This window comes from Rhizomucor pusillus (assembly GCF_041956525.1).
Source record: "Rhizomucor pusillus strain CBS 183.67 unplaced genomic scaffold VTP01scaffold_4, whole genome shotgun sequence".
NCBI lineage: Eukaryota > Fungi > Mucoromycota > Mucoromycetes > Mucorales > Lichtheimiaceae > Rhizomucor > Rhizomucor pusillus.
This window is the reverse complement of record NW_027192146.1, coordinates 1,238,905-1,259,114: the sequence shown is the minus strand read 5'-3', so window position 1 is coordinate 1,259,114 and position 20,210 is coordinate 1,238,905. Positions and strand designations below refer to the sequence as shown.

Genomic DNA, 20,210 nt, shown 5'->3' with positions numbered 1-20,210 from the left:
ATTCTTCCCAGAAAGTTTATTATGATCTTCACCCAAAATAGCGAAAAGGGGATATGAAAATCTGTATGTCACAAGTATGCTCTGATGTAAGAACTTCGCTTCATGAATTAGTAATCTACTTTTAAATGTGAAAAAATAGAAGCACCAGCGGTCAAGCCAAATATGCGCATAAAAAATGCACACGGATCAAATTTACACCTGTCGAATATCCATAGTAACTGAGAGCACGGGAGAAAGAGACAGGTGCAAGAGGAGGTGAGCAGCTGACCACCGGGGTTATATTGGGTGGTCAAAGCACCACACGCAGCCCAGCAGAGCACATGCTGTTTCGGGGCCCTCGCTTGATGTGGACAGGTACTGATGATAGCGATAACCGCAATGACAACAGCTTCAGGGCAACATTTGAACGGATGGAGATGTGTGTGGTCGAACAACGTGAATATTATACTGCCGAGAATGCTTAGAAAGTGGTATTCATGCAATGCCGCCGATGATTGGTATATCTAGGCGAAGAGCATCTGCAACAGTTCTTGTGTCACCATCTTGCAAAGTGGGCAGCGTCTCCTTTCCTTGGACCTTTTTTGTCGCGCAGCTCCTCCCCTTTTTTCTCACCTTCTCTCCATCTACCTTCCATCGTAATTGCATGTTGCTCGCAGGGTAACTTGCAAGTTATCCCATTCAAAAAGTTCCTACCTGACATTGCTACTAAACCTGACGTAAATCCGCTATCGTTCTCCTACCCTGATCTTGTCCACCCCTCTCTGTCTCGTACAAACTACATACATATACATACACATACAACTCCATGTCCGAACAGTCGCTAGTAGAGAGCCTTGACCGGCTCAGCTTAAACCAACTCTCAAAAAGCTCGCCCTCGAGGCTTCCTCCCTTCCAACTAAAACGGTCCCGCAGCAACCAGCAGACGCCTGTGCCTCCGCTGCCAGCGAGCACCCAACAGCAGCAACATGACTCTTCCCCGACGTCTCCGCCGCCGCCCTCGTCTAAGCATTCAAACAACAACAGCCACAATAAATGTAAGCAAATGGTTATCCGTTATTGTTTGGGCTGTGTGGACGGGAACTAAATGTGGAAACCTGTTTGCTTAGCGTCTAATCTATCTCACGTGCCGTGCAAGTTCTTCAAACAAGGCACCTGCACTGCTGGCGCCAATTGCATCTTTTCGCATAATCCAGATCCTACCTCCGAATCGGCTGTGTGCAAGTATTTCCTAAAGGGCAACTGCAAATTCGGCTCCAAATGCGCACTGCTCCACACCTTGTCGCCTTACACTCCCGATGGTCGAAAGTTGCTCATGAATCAGCATCGGAACAACGGTGCCGTGACCGGTGCTCAGCCGATAGCCAGTCGCTCCGTCGGCGACAACACTTTCTCCTCGCTGCGATCGCCGCCGCTGGGAAGCCCAATTGAGTTTGGTCCACACATGTTCTCGCCTGTCCGCGGTGGCGCCGGTGGGCTCTTTGACCAGTCCCGATTCGACATGTTGTCTACCAGCGCCGATGCCCGTGCATCTGGATTCAGCCACCTCTCAACTGCCATCCATCGGCAGCAAGATCCTTTCCTGTTTGCTGAAGACCACCAGCAGCAACGCCGATATTCACCCAGGGACCCTACCTTTCTTGGTGCAACTGCCGGCGGAATCCGTGCTTCTCCATCACCGCGGGAAACTTCTGAACTCAGTTCTTCACCCTTTACGCAGCGTACCTTATTTATGCATCCCGCATCATCGCCCTCCACCTCCGCGAGCATGTTGTCTTCCTCCCTGACCCGCACAGGAAGCAGTTTCCATCAGCAGACCCCGTTGCACAGCATTCCAGAGCGTTCCCATTCTACGTCAAGGTTCCTGGATGTGCCGCAACACAACAGTTACTACGGTACCGGCGAGTATCTGGATATGGAGGATGCTGATGATGATCTGAACGATGCTATGCTGCCATCCTCGCTGAATGAACTCTTAACACCGACTGAGCTACAACTTCGCAAAGCTAGAGAACAGCAGCGGCAGCAGCTGGGAGCAAGTGCTGGTGGTGGAGGAGGAGGAGGAGGATTGCTATCACGAGGACACAGTTACGCAAGTGTTGTCGACCGATCACCGTCAGAGTCCATGCTGGTTTTCCATCGATCGCCATTAGATATGCCCCATTCACCGTCCTTTGGTCTGACACACTCTTTATCACCATCCTCATCACCCTGGCAACATCAATCTATGTTTGCTGATGACGATCATTATTACCACCAACAACAGCAGCAGCAGCAACTGACTGCTAGAGGAGCTATCAATATTCCAAAAGGCGCAAAATCAGGGGTATCTGCGATCGGTTTAGAGGAAGAATCATACAGGCGGAAGAAGCTGCTAGACGGTACAGATCCATTCTCTCCATTTGATGATGAGGGTCCATTCTACATGGAGGAGGCCAATGGCACGGATGCTGATAGTCAGCATGAGCAACAACAACCACAACAACAACAACCACAACAACAACAGCAACAGCAACAGCAACAGCAACAGCAACGCCATACAACTCCCTTTGAGTTCCCATCTCTCATCAGTATCCAAAAATCATCTTAAAAAGACACATGTATATCTCTTCTTTCCTCTCTCTATCTCGATCGCGCTGCCCCACACGCTCTCCCTCCTTATCAAAAAGTTTTCTTTCTTCTTTCTTTCTTTCCCTTCCTTGTTAATGTACTCTCTCACACACCCATCTCGCTCTCTAGTATCGTTTAAAACAAAAAATGACGAAAAACCCCTCCATATCTCCTTATCATCCTCTTTACAGCTCTTCAACTATCTATCCAGCTTCGTGTATTTTCCGTGCACTTTTTTCCCAAAGATAAAAAAAAGTAGATCTATTGGCTTGTATGGACAAGTCCGGTTGCTGATGGTGATGGACGGAACAAGAAAGGTGGAGATACAGGATGCAGAAGAACTCTATATTAATATGTGATGAATCTCTATGATGCTGTAGTTGTTGCAGTAGCTTTGTCGTTGTCGTCGTAGTGTTGTTGTTGTTGTGTTGTAATTATAGGGCAGCAGTATCGCTGCCAAGACCCAAGAAAACCAAAAACATCCAGAGGAATACAGAACTGAGGACAGGGATGACAAAATTATCGTCGATACCGGCAGAATCTCCCAATGCTTCGGAAACACCGGCTACCAGACCACCATACAATGCAAGAAGCGGTAGCGACGCAGCACTCTGGGCGGGATCATATGATATACCTTGAAGGTGTGCGTAGAACCAAAACGTGACAACGGCGCCTATCACGATGGCACCCAGGGTGCCCGCGAGTGACTTTTTGCCAAACTTGGGCGTGTACCGGCCCCACAGTCTGCCGCATATGCTTGCAGTCGGGTCTGCCCACGATAGATACACGATGGATAGCGAGGCAATGTCCTTTGGAAATAGATAAAGTGCAAATATACAACCTGAAAATATATATGTCAATTTTGAAGCTAGCATGAATATGCCCATGGAGTCTTGCCAGCCAAATAGAAAGCTACACCGTTGATGCGAGACGATACTTCTGTTTTACGCATCAATGGGCCTAGGACGTTGCAGTACAAGACATTGAAGCTCGGTACAGAGAAACGCAGCGCTTCGCCTGTCAATACCAGGCACAAGAATGCAGTGAGTGCAGGGTATATATCTACAGTCTCGAATCCTTCCTTGTACAGGTATAGCACGAGAAAACCTATTATTATTTATAATATGTATATACATATACATATTGTGTTAGTTTGTTTTGTTGGGACAGGAACGTCGTCGTCTTCGTCGTCGTTGCCGTGGTGCTTTACCGATCGAATAATGGAATGCTTTCCGGGGAATCTCCCAGCTCCCTTCTGGCTGAATGTGGGCGAACTGTTGGGCCAGACCCTCGCTAATCTTCTCGATAGGTTTAATTTCTTTTGCCATGCGGTTTAGAAAACAAAAGGGAGGAGAGAATGAGCCAAGTGGCAGACCCCGCCGATGCTGTGGTTGCTGCTGTGTCAGCGGCTAAACTGTTCTGCCTTGCAATAAAATGCACGTGATTTCATTGAAGTTGCAATATTCAAGGGCAGCAGTCGTTGATACATTTTGCCACGAAGTCTGGTCATAGCAAATGCAGGTTGTACAGAAAATTGCCTAGTTGGTTTGAATTACTGACGCCATGAAACTTCTTTTTGAGGTTCTGCAGGAGCCCATTCTGCATATTTATAAACGTAAGGTCTCCATGATAGAATGAATGGAAGGGACTCTGCTCCGGATGTTCCTTGATCAATATTTTTGAAAGAACAAGAGATAGAGAGCTTCAAATGCTCAAACGCTTCACACAGCCTTTTCTGCATTTGAATATTTTTTGCCTTTCTTTGAGAATTGAATCTCTGTAAATGACTTCAATATCGCAATCTCCTTGACATTCTTGTGGAGACAATGATATCGTAAGACACAGTTTTTCTCTCGATCATTGTTTACGAACCCAAGGAATGTACATGAGTCGTCTGGATCGGTAGCCAGACCTGCCTAGTCCTTAGACTATATAGATCAGCAGTAATATTTAGGCGATAGGAACTTTGAAGCTACTACACAAACTGGCATCGATCGTGATGTGAACCGAACAGAACTGTGTCCCCTTTTCTTCTTGCATACTGAGTTTGCACCGTCCCTGATCAATTCATGAAAGCCTAGTTTCTGTTTATTCATGATGTATGAGTCATCCCAAAATGATCCCTCGGTTATGCAAGTGATGGCACGGCTGTTGGTTCCTCCGATGCAAGTGCGCGGAGAAACCACCGTCCAGAACGGATCCCGTATGACCTCTTATTACCCCCCAGAACGATCAGACGCCTCCAAGTTGCCTCTTGCTCCCATCTTGTCTGCTTTTTTTTTCAAGAGCAAATGAAGACGATGTCTGCAGCCTCGCTGATACCCTATGTGAACAAACTGTTTCAGGTGTGGCGCACTGGCAAGTATAGCAAATTGATCGTTGCGCAAGCTCTTGTGCTTGCTGCAACCGGTTTGTACCTATACAAGACTTTGGTACCGCCTGCGAAGCTCCGGCAATATCCGTCCGTCAACTATTTCAAGCTTGCGTACTATTTTGTGACAAAAAAGGACCCATCCCAACGCGCCTCTGAACTCATCATACCTTTGTTACGCAAGAATAATGCAAAGGCATACGTGGTAAAATATATACCTCCTTACACTACGCTTTAACAGGATGCTAAAAACCATTCTTTGAAGGCCAAGTTTCCAGGTCAATGGAACATCATCATTGTTGATCCAGTTGCTGCAAAGGCTCTCCTGATGAAAACAGGCAAGTTCTAGGAGTAACGAAAAAGTAAACAGAATGTGATTTTTTAATCTTGGAATAGAGTACTTTCCCAAGACATTTTCACTCTTCAAAATTCTTGGCGATTCACATCCATTTGTAAAGTTCTTTGGACGAGAAAACGTGGTCTTCTCCAACGGCGATGTTTGGAAAAGCCAGCGTAAAGTGATGAACCCTGCTTTCCGACGTGCTGTTCCTGTCCAGCTCTTTGGCAAACTTATGCAAAAAGTCTTTGGGAGAGTTGATGCTCAGCAAGGAAAGCCAGTGGTCCTGATTGACCTTTTTGAGCGCATGACATTGGACGCCTTGTCCCTAGGTCTTTTTGGTAAGCAGCAGCTGCTTAGCTATTATTGGTTCCAAGCTATGCACGATGCAGGTTCTCATGTACTACACGCATGTACTTAGCTGTCGATTTCCAAGCCCTGAGCGATGAAGAGTCTGAATGGATGCGAACGTATACATCCATCCGTCTTAGTTTCCGCGACACGACCGCGTTTGTTCTGCCTCGTCTGGAATCGTTTCTAAGGCATATTTTACCTTCTCGAAAGCAGGTATCTCGGGATGTCGATCATCTAAACGCAAAGCTTATGGACATGGCTTGCAAACGACGCGAAGAAATCCGTGCCAGAAGACTACAGAGCGGTGATGCAACAGACAAGAAAACAGACGCTGAAAAGGATTTGCTTACCATGATTATGGAGGGCGAAATGGATGGAGTTGGTGGGCTATCAACAGCTGAGCAATTGAGAGTAAGCATCATGTCTTTTACTATATTGCTTTTGTTGTCCGCCAGTACTCAATCAAACAATCATCAAAATTACAATCTAGTCGAACCTTGCTATTTTCTTCTTGGCAGGTAAGAATCAAAACAGATGCATATGATGCGGCGGTTATGTTTTTCATAATAACAACAGTACTTTAGGTCACGATACTACTGCAAATGCATTGTGCTTTGCTCTGTACAATCTTGCTGTACACCCTCACATACAGGAAAAGGCGCGGCAGGAAGCATTGCGAGTACTAGGAGATGAGCCAATCGATATCTGTCCCACTGCAGAACAATGCAAACAGCTCAAATACATTGATATGTTCATCAAAGAGGTACCATATACTACTTTAGAGACCATCGCATTTTCTACTTTGCAGACTGTTAACCTTTCAATGCAGAATCTTCGTCTCTACGGTCCTGTTGGCCAGATCGGCGTTCGCGAAGCAACCCAGGATATGTTACTTGGAGATGTTTTCGTTCCCAAGGGAGCTACTGTTACCATTGATTTAAACGCTATTCACCGTCACCCTGATTTCTGGCAAGATCCAGATCAATTTGATCCAGAAAGATTTGCAGACGATGGAGAAAGCAAGTCGCACGAAGGGCTTGCATGGATACCGTTCAGCAATGGCGGTCGTCAGTGTATTGGTATGAACTTTAGCCTGGCGGAACAGCGCGTCGCACTGTCCATGATTTGTAAGTGTAATTGTACTTGGAAAATCAAAATGATGTAACAGTAATCCAGAACTACATAATATAGTACGAAAATACAATATCACACTGCCGGCCAACTCGATCCATCGCAGCGGACTGCAGATTGGCAGTGCCACTTCCTCAGCTCCTTATACTCTTACAGTCTCCTTTGAAAACAGATACTAAGAATGTACATCTCAACCCTGAGATTTATAACCTGTGCACTCCCCTCTCTCACATACCTTGAATAATAAAGATACTATGCAACGTCGTATACCTTATTCTTTTTTTTTTCAATTGCATGCCAGCTGGATAGTCTCTTGGGAATCGGCATATCCGCAGTGCTACTGATTTAGCAATTATGTAGGCATAGGCATTATTAGACAAGGGATAGGTTTAATTCTACGTTACACACTCGATCAAGACATCTGAAAAAGAATATATGTATGCTAGCTAAAAGTAAAAAGAAAAAAAATTAAGATTAGATGCATTAGGAGGAGAGTGGGCAAGCAAACCCTCCCGTTGCGGGTGTAGCAATGACGGTAGGTTTGTAACCGAACCATTCCAAGCCCCAGATATAGATAGTGATCCAGAAATGAACCTGCAGTGCCTCGCGCTCTGGCTGTTGAGTGATCGTGCGATTGGTCTTGCTGTCATGAATTGTAACAGGAGGCTGCGAGGTGCACGCGCTTTTCAAATTTGAAAACGTGGTATCGCTAGAATCACGAGCTTGATAGTCGATCACGACAGGTAATTGGATGGGAGAGATGGCCCCAGGTGGTAGGACAAGACCGGATGCATCCGTCTGGTCGTTGTTGTGTAGACCTTTACCGATTGTCAGACCTGTAAGTGCATCCTTTGCTAAAACTTCGACGCGGACGAGACGGGTCGGCACTGGGTTCTCTCTGTTGTCAACTGTCACGTTAACTAACCACTGGCTCTCGAAAGCAACGTTGCCAACCATAACTCCTTGGCGTGTCTCAGTGATGTGAGCTGGAGAGACGAGCGAGGCGCCTTCGATTCGCATAAGCGGTGTCCGTGGCCATAAGACGTAGGCAGCGACAACGATGCCGATGAATACTAGGAAAATAAGGAACACCCAGCCAGGATGCCCGCATCGTCTTGGATCTTGCTTCTGACGCAGATGCCGCTTTTGCTCTTCAAGCATCGCCTTGTTTCCAGGCCGACGGCCGCAGCTAACGAAACAGCAACCGATCCAAACACCTTTTGCCCTTTCAGAATCATCTACATTGGCCGCTGATTCCTCTGCAGACAGGTTGCGCCAGCGATGGTTTGCATCATGCTGCTTTTTGTATTTATCATTCATTGTCTCGTCATCCCCTTGCTGCGTCGTCGATGAGCCGCAGTCTTCGTCTTCGTAGCTGTAGTTGTAGTAATCATTCAAGGAAAAAGCATCAGATTTTTTGCCATTTTCGTCTACGCTTCTTATCGTCGCCTTTTCTGTTGCTGACATGGGCTGCACCAGCGTTTCCTGGCTTCCAAAAGGTCGTCGTTCATTAGAGCTGGGTGGCACGGGTAACGTCAAGTCGAGATGGAAATTCGAGTCCAAGGCGCCTGTGGATCGACTGTTTCCGAGCTCCAATGGATGCACATGCTCGACAGATGATTTGGTATTTCTTGTTTCGTTTTGATGATCCGTAGTAGAGTCCAGTCGATTTTCACTGCTGCTGCTTACCGACGATGAGCGAGACTTCATGAAAGCGTCTGCGATAGTCAGGCGCCCAGGATCCGGTGCTCGCGCTGTCGCCTGCGGAGACGACAACGTTGCTGCCGTCGACATTGATGATTTGCTGCGAGTCTCAAAGTCTTCATCGAGCAAGTCCACGCTGCTCGCACCTTTGGATGACATGAATCGCTCGGCGATTGAAAGCTGAGGTGTATCTCCAGCCATGGTCTGTCTTGCCGGTGCTGAAGGACGTCGAAAGTTATCAGAAGAGGAAAGAGGAGGTTGGAGAGAACCCGATGCAAGGGAGTGCGCTCTCTTTTGCTGTTGCCGTATCCGTAGATTTTTTACACTACTATTGCTTTGCGAGGTAGCGCCCAAGTTGCGTTCAGATTGCCTGCGGACAGAGGAACGTCGTCGACTAGTACTAGTTGCATCACGCTCGCTGCGTCCGCTTACTGATCCGCTGCCAGAGGAACGACGACGAATGTGTTCACGGGAGGAAACCATATTTCATTACTATTATACAAACACACACGCCGCTGTAAAAATTGATTATGCAACGGTGAAAGAGCGAGAATAATGAATGGTATGTAGAAAACGAGGAAAAACAAAAGAGTGTAAATGCTTGTAGCTCTGGAAAATGAGATAGTGTAAGTGAGGTCAGCTCTGTAATTAGCAACATAGGAATAAGGAGAATCCGTGTGTTTGTTCACTCTTTTCGCGGGAGTCTTCACGCTTTTTTGCTTCCCCTTTTAGTGCTCATCTTTCCCCTGGGGTCGGTTGTCATTCTTTTCGTCTCTCGAAAATAGGTGGACCCGCCAGAAATAATGCTACGCAACTCAGATCAAAAGGGGTGGAGGAAAGGGGATGCTCCATCATCAGATCTTGCCAACGATAAGCATACCGTCAAAAAGATGGCTGAACAAACATCATCTATAAAAAAGACAAAAAGATGGGTATTTGCCTACTCCTTGTCAGGTTTTCGCCGGCTGTTGGCAGGGCTTTGTTCGTTGCATATAAATGAAGATCGTTTGACGGCCAATAAAATCATATTCCCCTTCCATCCCGTATGCATGCCATATATATCTCGAGTTTGTGCACAACATTTAATAATATGTGTACCCTTTTAAGTACGACTTGACCTATCAGAGGTTCTAGCCACTGAAAGCAAGATGGTTGCTGTCATGGATTCTGAGCACCCGCTAAATTATCTTCTGTGCAACGTATGGACAATTCATTCTTCTCATCGAATATTGCTTAGCAACATAGGCCGTTACAATCAATTGCATCAAGTAAATGACGATATATTCAACATGCTAAGTTCTCGCTCACAACATTTTAATGCTATCATTTACACATGGTGATAAGGTTCAGCTCAGAGTGCGTGTGTGGGGTAGCGAGAGTGTCACCAGCTGGGTAGAAAATGGGCAATGCAATGCCAATTTCTCATTTTGACTCACGTTGACTCCACTCTTCTTTTCACATTTCAACTCATGTCGCGAGTCAGCGATGAGGACGAGAATCCCGCTGAAATGCTGGACTTAACGCGCAAACTCTACGATCGCTGCAACAGCATTCTACAGGATTGCGAAACTCGGGCTAAAGAGCAGCCTATAGAAGGTCTTCACCGATATACGTATTCCTTGAAAGCCGAGCTTTCCTTTCTCGGCAAAGTAAGGAAGGAGTAAAGACTATTACAAAGATTGTGATCTAATTCTCGCCTAAAGTAGCTACTAGAAGACCCATCAAAAATCAAAAGAAAGTACGTGGAAAGCTCCAATTTGAGCTACCTCGAATCTGTGCATGAAGCAATGGCTGAGACACGGCATATCAAGGAAGTCATGTTCCAAGCAGCATTGCCTCCAGAGGATAGCGATGTATGGGTGCCAAGAGCAAAGCTGATTCGCGAAAGAAGCCTCAAGGTGGATATCGTTGGCGAGGAAGGTCTGGTCTGGATCAAGGTGATTGCACGAAATGCAAAGGCACTGCGCCACGATATGGCGGGCTTGGAAGAAGACGAAGGCGATTTCTCCGAGAGCAGCGACGACGACGATGACGACGAAGAGGAAGAAGGGCACGCGGCAGGCATGCTTAGCAACGATTTCAATGAATTACCGATATTTAAAAAAGCAAGAAATTATCTGCAAAGTGCAGAGGCACATCAGATTCATTTCAAGAAACCAGTTGTTGTGTTTGCATTCACGAGAATCCAAGCCGATCAGGATGTTTTTGTCCAGCGTATCATGGATCGTCTGTCAGAACTCGGTGTCCTTGTATATACACAGTCAGATGATCAGTCATTACACGATGCCTACTCTGTAGCTTTGCAAGGTATCAACATATCCAACTTGACAACGCCAACGTTGAATATGGATGTGAGCTCAGCACTAGCTGTTCTTTCAGAAATGACCCATCATCCTTGCGCACCCGACGCTGTAGACGGCGAAGCATTGCAGATACAGGCCGAGCGCGAGCAAGTATCACCTGTATTGCCCGAGCTGAAAAGGATACTTCCAGGCAAAGAATTATGTATAGTGCAGAGTGCATACGACCGCCTGGTCAGCATCGTAAACATCGTGGGTGGACCACGCGAGCAAGCACGATTTCGATATTTATTCCGTGACAAGCTTCAAGAAGATGTTGAGTACGACTCGTCTCTTTGGAACGGACTACCGCCAATGCGAGTCCGAGTTATGCCAGATGCAATGTCTGAACGGTTCCGTAAACTACTCGAACCGCCACCGAGAAAAGCCAAACTTAACAATGGACGGAAAATTCGATCGCGTTTTTCAGAGTTCCACGCGATCATATTTGGCAGCGGCGACTACTACAAAATGACAACGGTGACTGCAATCCAGTGGATGCAAAACGCCCTGATGGATGCTGGAATGACTGAAAATTCTATCATTTGCCATGAACCACGGTCGCTCGCGGAACAAAAGATGCATCGATATCGTGATAGTGACGATTCTTTGTGACATCGGCGCTTAGTTCATCAATTTTTTCAAGACTGTATCCCTAACCTCCTAGATATGTAGTATACACAAAGTTCTTTGTTTTTCTCAAATATCATCTATCCATATTGAGCATCGCCAGAACCCGTGGCTGTCTCAATTGGCAGTTTTGTGTGAAAATAGCAAGAAAGTATACAAAGAAAATATTATTTTGATTAGAGCGTACTGACGATGCATGATTTCGGTATTGCCATCTCTTGTTTGTCACAACGCATCTGATAACTATGCACCAGCGCTGGGCGTCGAAACAAAGACGCTGTGCAACATTTAGACTTGAAACGAAGAATTGGCGTAGAGTCGTTTGCTAGATATGCAAATAAACCTAAGATCGTCTTTATTTGAAGACGGTCAGTGGATCCATACCATGAGAATATTGTTGAATGCTATTAGTTCCAGTCATCTGTTAATTAGCAAAGAATCTGTTGCTATAGCTTGCCATACCAGACAAGTACCCATGTACATTTTCTGATTCACATGCAACATCAAAGAATGTAAAGTTAATAACCGGCATGTTCTTGTACTATTTAGTCTTTGCTGCTGCAGCAAAACTTTCGGCTTTTCCGAAGCCAGGGCTGACGGCATATTTCAAAAATTCAGCCCACCACCCCCCAAGCATGCTCCTCCTTGCTTTTTCAGTCTGCATACTGCAAGGGACTGCGCACATATCAATGGTAGGGTCCATAGCTACATGTGCCATCCCTGCGTATGATATACCTTAAACAAATTTGACTATACTACCATTTGCACTGCTTCTCAACCTTTTTTACAAGAGTTGAAAGCATACCATTCCCATCATCTAACGATCTATCCAGTTTGCAAAAGAATGCCCGCCCTTTTCTGCCCTTCCTTTGGGAGACTTGCAAGTTTATCTGGTTTAAGCTACTGGATCTTGAAAGGGAATTTCGGTTGGATAACCTTAGCAGGTGATCCCATTTATTATCAGCGTTCCTGTTAACTTTCAAGCCTCGCTAAATTATCGAGGATCCACTCAGTTAGCGGTAGACCGTTTGAAGACCATCGGGCAGGGAAAACCCCGCGAAGAATGGAGCAGGGAAAAGCCTGGCAGGATGTATGTACATTCTTTCTTCTTTGGTGTCGTTGCCAGGATATCAGTGTCTACCGGGGAAGTTGATGAGTATTGTCAACTAGCGGCCTTTCATAGTCTCCGTAAACTTATACACCGTGTCTGGTCGCCCTTTGTCGCTTGGATCCTCGAACGGTATGTAAGAAGCCATTCGTAGCTTTGGCCCCCCATTTTGAATGCAACTCGGCGTAATCCTCGATTCAACAGTTACCTGTTCGATCCACCAGTACAGTCTGGTGTACGCTCGGACCACGCGCCAGTTACCTTTCAGTGGCACCGATGATATATGCCAGGCAAATTTGTAATACTAGCAGCAGCAAGCTTATCTGATGATTACCTGGACTAGGAAATCTTATCACCAAGTATGAGGTTCAATTAATTCGATGCCTGCATATAAGTAAAGATAGCATCTTGTAGAAAAAGGATTTGCGGATACGCAATGCTTCTAGGCTGCAATCAGTTATAACCTTTGGCTAGATACACTTCGTGAGAGAAGCAGCACATCGCAGCGCGTCCATTGCACCGCCACGGCGCTCTGTGCTTAGCTTTTTAACAAAGCATCTGATTTAGTGTCCTAGGGATTTTTTTCTTGCCCTTCTACTGGAGATAGTGTCTTTGTGACCAGCACTTTAAAATTTCTTTACAAAGCTGTACATAGCCCAAAGGGTTTTCTCATCAGCATCATGCGTGCACATCTCTCAAGAGCTAAGAAAATCCCAAAAATGTCCGCGACTCCACTGTGCAACTGTACACTTTCGGTACGCCCAATGACATCAACAATGTCGCACACATGGATGTTGAGCTACACGAGAAAATGTCAACAAGCCTGATGTGAATGGCGAAAGAAAACGAATTGAAAAGACGCGCAATCCCCTGCACTCTCTGTTTGCGTGTTTAATCATAGTAGTAAGATTTGCCTTCTTCTGAGCACCATACAAGAGTAAGAAAAACGAGAACAAAATAGAAAAGTATATATATCCATCGTCAACAACAGGTATCGTGGATGCTATAAAGTTCAGTATGTATAAGTCCTTCACTATCGTCATATAGCAAGGCGGAGCGAAAGAAAGAAAGTGAGCAAGGAAAAGAAAAGATAAAAAAGGGACGAGGAATATGTGCATAAGTGTGGAGTTGGAGTTGGGGGGGATAGTGTCGTATGTTACACGTTTCGACAAGCAAAAGAAGAGGATTCAGGAGGCGTGCAAAAGAGGAAAAAAAGGTGACGGTCGCTATGTATATATAAGATTGGCGTGTTGTGTGTGTCTGTGTGTCTGTGCGAGTTTGTTTGCTGTGTGTATATATATACTTTGACGTTGAGAGGATACTGGACAATATAGACATTGTTCGTTTTAGAGGTAGAGTTCGTTATCACTGTCGTCATCGTCGTCAAGCCGCTCCTTTGGCACGGAAATATCCAAAAGGCAGAAGAATGGTTGTCTGTACAGGGTATCGTCGGCCATGCTCCACTGGGAAGGGTGCACACCGTTCCGAGGGCAAGAAGACTATGCGAATAGTAAAGAGATCAGTTCGACTGATTTGTGATAAAAAAGGGCTGAGGGGATACTTACTTGATGTTGAGGAAGCCAGCTTCCGCAGAGTTCACAAGTGGCAGGCATTTGAGTAGGACGCATTGATGCTATTACGAAACGGGATATGTCGATAAGAAAAAGGAAGAAAAAAAGAGCTGAGGAAGAAAAGAGAGGAAGAAAGGAAGAAGAGGGGAGAAATCAGGTTTTTATACACTTTTGCAAAGATGTCAAAGACGTCAATTTCTGCATTTCCTGACCCCCACCCTCCTCCTTTCCTCCCGCAAAGCAAACTGGCCCCCCAAATTCCCATCAGCACAGTTCTAATTTACTTGTATTCACTTGCAAGGCAGCCCACGTGTTGCAAATCATGTTGTCGTGGAGAAAATTACTTCCCAACGTGTGCTGTTGTGACAACCCGGTGTCCTGGGGTCCCATCCCACAACACCGATGAGTGCTTCGCAGAGTAGTGCGAAAAAAAAAAAATAAAGAGGACAGCAGAGAATGCCCCGTTACACTAGCGCCACTTCTGGATTGTATCACCAACGAGGCATGATTTCCCAGAACTCATATATGAGGTATACTATACATATATGTACGTAGAGTAACCTTGAAACGCTGTGTTTCAGGATGCATGGTGGGTTTCTGTACCTAATCTCCTCTGCCGCCCTGCGTTCTCTCTTTTTCCGCACCTTGTATAGTTTGGGCACTGATGCCGATAAGGGAAAAAACATAACACAAACTAAAAATTCAGGGATTGTACAGACCCCGCGAGTTGCACGCGCCGATACAAAACTTTCAATGTGGACCTCTGAGTCACATTGCATACTGTGTGCGCCCAAGTTGGCTCACCATAGCTATCCCTCTGGAGATTGCGTTGTACTATCTTCCTCACAACCAATAATAATAATGACAAGGCAACAACTCCCAACATAAGCTCGTCGCACCAACCAGATGATCCCCATCTCATACCCTGCCCCTCACTTGACTTAACAGCAAACAAATCATGCAAACATCATAACAACAAATACATGTTATTCCTTAGCCTTTTGTTTACGATCTGCTATCCTGATGATGATCCCTTTCGGAAAAAGAAAACGTAACCGTATATCTCGTTTGTCAGAACGACGACCACGAACACGACCACGAACACGACAACAACAACAACAACAAATAATAAATTTATGTCCCGTGTCCTTTAGCCTATTTGATGGATAAGCAAACAGTAATAGTGTAAAATATGTACTGGCAGCACGGGACTTGTGTGACCGATGGGCGGAACTCGGTACTTGACAGAGGGCACGATAAGAACGACGGCTGCTAATAGGCAAAGAATTTAGCAGCATGCCGGTAGTTCGTTTGCTTCTAGCGTGATGATGGCCAACATGTTCAACGATGACGACGAGTAGCTTCCGACACTGAGCTCTCCGTCGGATGTTTTATCTCTGCTGCTGCTGCTCTCATTACCAGTAGTTGTCGTCAACAGGTTCGTGGCATCTTTTTGGACCTTTTTCCTCCAGCAGTAACCGTATCTCCTTTGCTTCACAATCTACAGCGCATGCAACAGCAGCAGCAACGAAGCATGTGGCCCGACTGTAATCATGCCATGAAAAACTTCTTATCAAGCTTGCATGGCACTACTCGACTAGTGATGGGCGTTGATCATACTGGTTATGGTTCCCACTCACATTAATATCATTGCATTTAGCCGTGATGTTGTACAATTTTACGTGGAATGTGGACCCAGAAGATAGGTCATCTCACCACATTTATGAGAAGTTCGGCCCCAGTGTAGAAGAATGGAGAGAAAATATCACACCACTGCATACGGCGCAAGATCAGTTTGCTGAGCTGATTAAAAACTATATACTTTCCCAGAGAGAGCAGGTACATTCTTAGAAAATATCCCGCGCAGCTGCAATGCTGTGTATCATGGTAGATATTGACCATCTGATAAAGAAGCGGGGTTGCTCTATCTCACTTATTCAAAGCAGGAAGCAGTCACTGCAGACACTTTCCCGTATCCACAGAAAAGAAAAAGAATCTGGGGGCCATGAACAGATGGCTTTGACTGCGACCTTTTCTGATTTGTATGTATCTATATCTGGAATCGTTGAGATAAGCAACAAGATGGTTGATTCTTGTACGCCAGTGACATGGCTCGAGCACGAGATTTACGTGGTTCCGGTAACTGAAGACGTATGTACTATGCATTTTATACGCACAAGCGTGAGTGAAAGCGCAGGGAGCCCTCCTCGTGGATCACGAAAACTTTGAGTTGCTGCCGCTGTTCTCCGCTCGCTGGAACGAGAAAATCCACAGCACTCACAGTAAGCTGCAAGACGACTATAAAGGTCATTGCCATAACAAGCATCCACACAGAGCATTCAAGTTTGGAACGGCAACAGCGCACTATTCAAATACATCGTTTCATATCTGTTACCGAATCTATGGCAAATAAGCGCCGTGTTGTTCATCGGTTTATTCCGGAGCTATTATACACACACGCGAATAAATGAGATTTGCTATATCCCATTAATAAGTACGATTCGCAGATTCCAAGTCCCAATAAACAGCTCGTAGTAGGAAAGTTATACGCCCCGTTGCACACTGATGGAGGCGATAATGAGCTTGTATTCACCTTGGACACGCATGTGATAGAATGTAAGTTGTTTTGGCTTGAGCGCGCACGTTCCCCCTTCCTCCAATGCCTTGCCTAAAAAGGCCGCCTCCTTGCGTGCTGGAATCTGCTTATTCAAAAACACGCTACATACGTTTCTACCGCCTCGTTTCCCCGAAGGAAGCTGCGACCTGAAAGGTTCCTTTTTTCTTCTTCTCTCTGCGCGCGGTGTCTCTGTATCTCCCTCCATTAATCTCAAGACTTTGTTGTATGGATTGAGGACGACGCTGGTACTACAAAATGTTAAGGTAAAATAGCCGGGATTCAGTCGGTTGTACGGGATTCTGTAAAGTTTTCGCGGATATCAATTCATCCCGCTCTGGATTATTGTTGTGCAACATGATTATTTCGGGAACCGTCGTTGCTATCTGCTGCTGTCTGTGTGTGTGCTGGTCTGATCCTTTGGACCGTCAAGAACAAGAGGGAACCTAAAGAGTAGTAGCCGTAGTGACCAATGAACACGCGACCAACCTGTTGCATAAACCGAAACGTATAGCCATATTTTAAAGCGCAACGTGTAAAAATGAAGAGTATTTCATCATTTAGCCGAAGATCATTCATGGCTTAGAGCCCCCTTATTTTTGAGACTCATCATCGCTTCATAGTAACAGTTATTCCCGTGTGCCACGGCGAGGTGTGCTGACACATAGTGGTATGAAAACTCAAGATGCATGTCCCTTTGTTGTCAGTGCAACTCCGAAGCCCTCGCTGGAGACATACATAAAAACTTGATCCCGCTCTGGCTTCAAGAAAGGAACGTCTTTACTTTTTTTTTTTTTTATTTTCCTTCCCCTTCTACCTTTGTTTTGTCCCATGAAAGCCTACTCTGTCGAAGTTGGACCAGAAAAACAGCAACCTGCCGGTGGACGTATTCGTCGGTCGATTCACGCAGCCGAAGGCGTCGTTCGCGTACCTAACACCGACGTCCATACCCTCTACGACGTTCTTCAGAACAGCGCTAAAAAGTATACCAATCGCAATGCCTTTGGCACTCGCAATGTCGAAAAAGTCATTGAAGAGGAGAAGGAAATCACGAAAGTTGTGAACGGCACCGAGAAGAAGGAGAAAAAGGTCTGGAAATACTTCCAACTGTCACCTTACAACTACTTGACCTACAAGGAAGCAAGCGACCGTGCACACGCCATCGGTGCCGGTTTCGCTGCACTTGGCTTGAAAGAAAAGGCAAAGATTGAGATTTTCGCTCCTACAAGGTAAGCGCGTTATCTCCAACAGACGGACCTGACAACGGCCGACGTGTCTAATACTTGTTAGCATGCACTGGCTCTTGACTGCACACGGTGCTTTTACGCAAAACATGACCATTGTTACTGCTTATGAAACTTTGGGCGAAGACGGCTTGTTGCACTCGATGAACGAAACCGAAGTCGAAGCCATCTTCACATCTGCTGAGCTCGTTCCCACGGTTGCCAAAGTCGCAAAGGATTGCCCGTCTTTGAAATATGTCATTTACCAAGGCGAAGCGAAGGAATCTGCACTTGAAAGCGTAAAGACTGGAACTGTAGAGAAAGTACTTTCCATGGACGAGTTGGTGAAGCTCGGTAAAGAAAACCCGAAGGAAGCTCGAGCACCCGAACCCGAAGATCTATGCTGCATTCAGTACACCTCCGGCTCTACTGGCGCTCCGAAGGGTGTCATGTTATCTCACAAGAACATTGTTGGTGCAAGTAAGTTCAAAGTTATACTGTTTCATCTTTGTATCTCTAGCCGACAATAACAAAAAACATCAGTTGCTGGCGTGAAAGCACTACTTGGCCATCTTATCACCGACCACGACAGCATGATGGCTTACTTGCCGTTGGCTCACGTGCTTGAGTTTGTAGTAGAGAACTTGTGCATCTTCTGGGGCGTGACACTCGGCTACGGATCTCCTCGAACCTTGACTGATCAATCTGTGCGAAACTGCAAGGGTGACATCAAGGAATTCAGACCTACTTTGATGACCGGTGTTCCTGCCGTTTGGGAATCTATCCGTAAGGGCATTCTCGCCAAGGTCAACTCAGCGTCTCCTCAGGCACAAAAGATCTTCTTCAAGGCGTTTTCAACCAAGGCATGGCTCATGGAACGTGGTCTGCCTACCGGCGTCCTTGACAAGACCATCTTTGCCAAGATCAGGGAACAAGTCGGTGGACGTTTGCGCTTTGCTCTCTGTGGCGGTGCCCCGCTCTCCCTCGAAACACAAAAGTTCTTATCTGTCACTGTGTGCCCTATCCTTGGTGGCTACGGTATGACCGAAAGTAAGTGTTTTATATAGATCATCTCTTATCTCTATAGAGTGCCAACTTATCTAACTTTCCTGATCTATACTTGATGGGTACTTACTTTGAATAGGCTGCGGGTAAGTTTGCACGATGCTGTGACAAGACGCGCTAGGTAACAGTTTGTGTCTAATACATATGCTTTCTTTTTCCAGTATGTGCGCTATCATGGCTCCTGAGCAATTTGGTTACGGTCACGTCGGTGCCCCAGTTCCTTGCGTGGAGATTAAGCTTGTTGATGTGCCAGACGCCGGTTACTTATCCACGAACCCTACACCGCAAGGCGAAGTCTGGGTGCGCGGACCGGCGATCACCAAGGGCTACTGGAAACGCGACGACTTGACTAAAGAGACAATTACCGAGGATGGCTGGCTGCAGACTGGAGACATTGCACAGTGGAACGCAGATGGGACGCTGTCTATCATTGACCGCAAGAAGAACTTGGTCAAGCTGAGCAACGGTGAATACATTGCGTTGGAGAAACTCGAATCCATCTACAAGAGCTGTTTGTATATTAGCAACATTTGCGTCTACGCAGACCCGCTTTGTGCGCGACCGATTGCCTTGGTTGTCCCTGTGGAAAATGCTGTCAAGAAACTCGCAAAAGAACTCGGCGTTGAATCCAATGATTTGCAAGTGGTTTGCGACGACGCTAAAGTCAAGAAGGCTGTTCTGTCAGCGTTGCAAAAGCAGGGCAAGGAATCAGATCTCAAACCGGCAGAAATGTTGTTCGATGTCTATCTGTGCCACGAAGAATGGACTATTGACAATGGTCTTTTGACCGCCGCTCAGAAACTCAAGCGACAAGATATCAACAAGCGATACGCAGAACAACTCAAAGCAATGTAAGTTGCATTGTCAACAATGATTATGCTAAACGGTGATCTAACGAACTTTGAATCACAGGAACGCTGCGCAATCTAAATAAAATATATGTAGCATACCCCTCATCTCTCTTTCTCTCTCTCTCTGTCAGCACCTGTTTTTCTTTAATTCTTGTATTTCAAAAAATCCTCTTGTTTCTTTTCTAATACACAGCAATGTCCATCTACACACTTGACACATTTGATCCTGGTAGCGGTGGAGGCTCATTTACTATTTTGTATCATGGCAGTAACAGGATCAAGATACGGCATGCTTGAAAGAGATA

General features: G+C 45.9%; 8 protein-coding genes across 8 annotated transcripts; 5 read left to right on the top strand and 3 right to left on the bottom strand.

Annotated features, from left to right (window-relative positions):
• Positions 1 to 805: 805 nt before the first annotated feature.
• Positions 806 to 2,587, top strand: VTP01DRAFT_7812 (uncharacterized protein; the record flags this gene model as incomplete). The annotated part of the gene is made up of 2 exons (XM_069386865.1): positions 806 to 1,034; positions 1,107 to 2,587. 2 exons carry the CDS (start codon positions 806 to 808, stop codon positions 2,585 to 2,587), a joined length of 1,710 nt encoding a protein of 569 aa, XP_069242277.1.
• A 454-nt stretch (positions 2,588 to 3,041) lies between these two features.
• Positions 3,042 to 3,935, bottom strand: VTP01DRAFT_7811 (uncharacterized protein; the record flags this gene model as incomplete). The annotated part of the gene is made up of 3 exons (XM_069386864.1): positions 3,042 to 3,448; positions 3,505 to 3,714; positions 3,818 to 3,935. The coding sequence occupies 3 exons, from the start codon at positions 3,933 to 3,935 to the stop codon at positions 3,042 to 3,044; spliced, it is 735 nt and encodes a 244-aa protein (XP_069242276.1).
• A 963-nt stretch (positions 3,936 to 4,898) lies between these two features.
• Positions 4,899 to 6,979, top strand: VTP01DRAFT_7810 (uncharacterized protein; the record flags this gene model as incomplete). Its single annotated transcript, XM_069386863.1, has 8 exons — positions 4,899 to 5,183; positions 5,244 to 5,316; positions 5,375 to 5,656; positions 5,737 to 6,080; positions 6,160 to 6,187; positions 6,254 to 6,432; positions 6,499 to 6,796; positions 6,861 to 6,979. 8 exons carry the CDS (start codon positions 4,899 to 4,901, stop codon positions 6,977 to 6,979), a joined length of 1,608 nt encoding a protein of 535 aa, XP_069242275.1.
• A 304-nt stretch (positions 6,980 to 7,283) lies between these two features.
• On the bottom strand, positions 7,284 to 8,987 carry VTP01DRAFT_7809 (uncharacterized protein; the record flags this gene model as incomplete). The annotated part of the gene is made up of 1 exon (XM_069386861.1): positions 7,284 to 8,987. One exon carries the CDS (start codon positions 8,985 to 8,987, stop codon positions 7,284 to 7,286), a length of 1,704 nt encoding a protein of 567 aa, XP_069242274.1.
• A 986-nt stretch (positions 8,988 to 9,973) lies between these two features.
• VTP01DRAFT_7808 (uncharacterized protein) lies at positions 9,974 to 11,458 on the top strand (the record flags this gene model as incomplete). The annotated part of the gene is made up of 2 exons (XM_069386860.1): positions 9,974 to 10,153; positions 10,211 to 11,458. The coding sequence occupies 2 exons, from the start codon at positions 9,974 to 9,976 to the stop codon at positions 11,456 to 11,458; spliced, it is 1,428 nt and encodes a 475-aa protein (XP_069242273.1).
• A 2,469-nt stretch (positions 11,459 to 13,927) lies between these two features.
• Positions 13,928 to 14,209, bottom strand: VTP01DRAFT_7807 (uncharacterized protein; the record flags this gene model as incomplete). Its single annotated transcript, XM_069386859.1, has 2 exons — positions 13,928 to 14,080; positions 14,147 to 14,209. The coding sequence occupies 2 exons, from the start codon at positions 14,207 to 14,209 to the stop codon at positions 13,928 to 13,930; spliced, it is 216 nt and encodes a 71-aa protein (XP_069242272.1).
• Positions 14,210 to 15,662: 1,453 nt separating this feature from the next.
• VTP01DRAFT_7806 (uncharacterized protein) lies at positions 15,663 to 16,565 on the top strand (the record flags this gene model as incomplete). Its single annotated transcript, XM_069386858.1, has 4 exons — positions 15,663 to 15,780; positions 15,852 to 15,991; positions 16,064 to 16,291; positions 16,350 to 16,565. 4 exons carry the CDS (start codon positions 15,663 to 15,665, stop codon positions 16,563 to 16,565), a joined length of 702 nt encoding a protein of 233 aa, XP_069242271.1.
• Positions 16,566 to 17,597: 1,032 nt separating this feature from the next.
• On the top strand, positions 17,598 to 19,988 carry VTP01DRAFT_7805 (uncharacterized protein; the record flags this gene model as incomplete). Its single annotated transcript, XM_069386857.1, has 6 exons — positions 17,598 to 17,995; positions 18,057 to 18,469; positions 18,533 to 19,039; positions 19,134 to 19,140; positions 19,216 to 19,905; positions 19,967 to 19,988. The coding sequence occupies 6 exons, from the start codon at positions 17,598 to 17,600 to the stop codon at positions 19,986 to 19,988; spliced, it is 2,037 nt and encodes a 678-aa protein (XP_069242270.1).
• Positions 19,989 to 20,210: the final 222 nt, after the last annotated feature.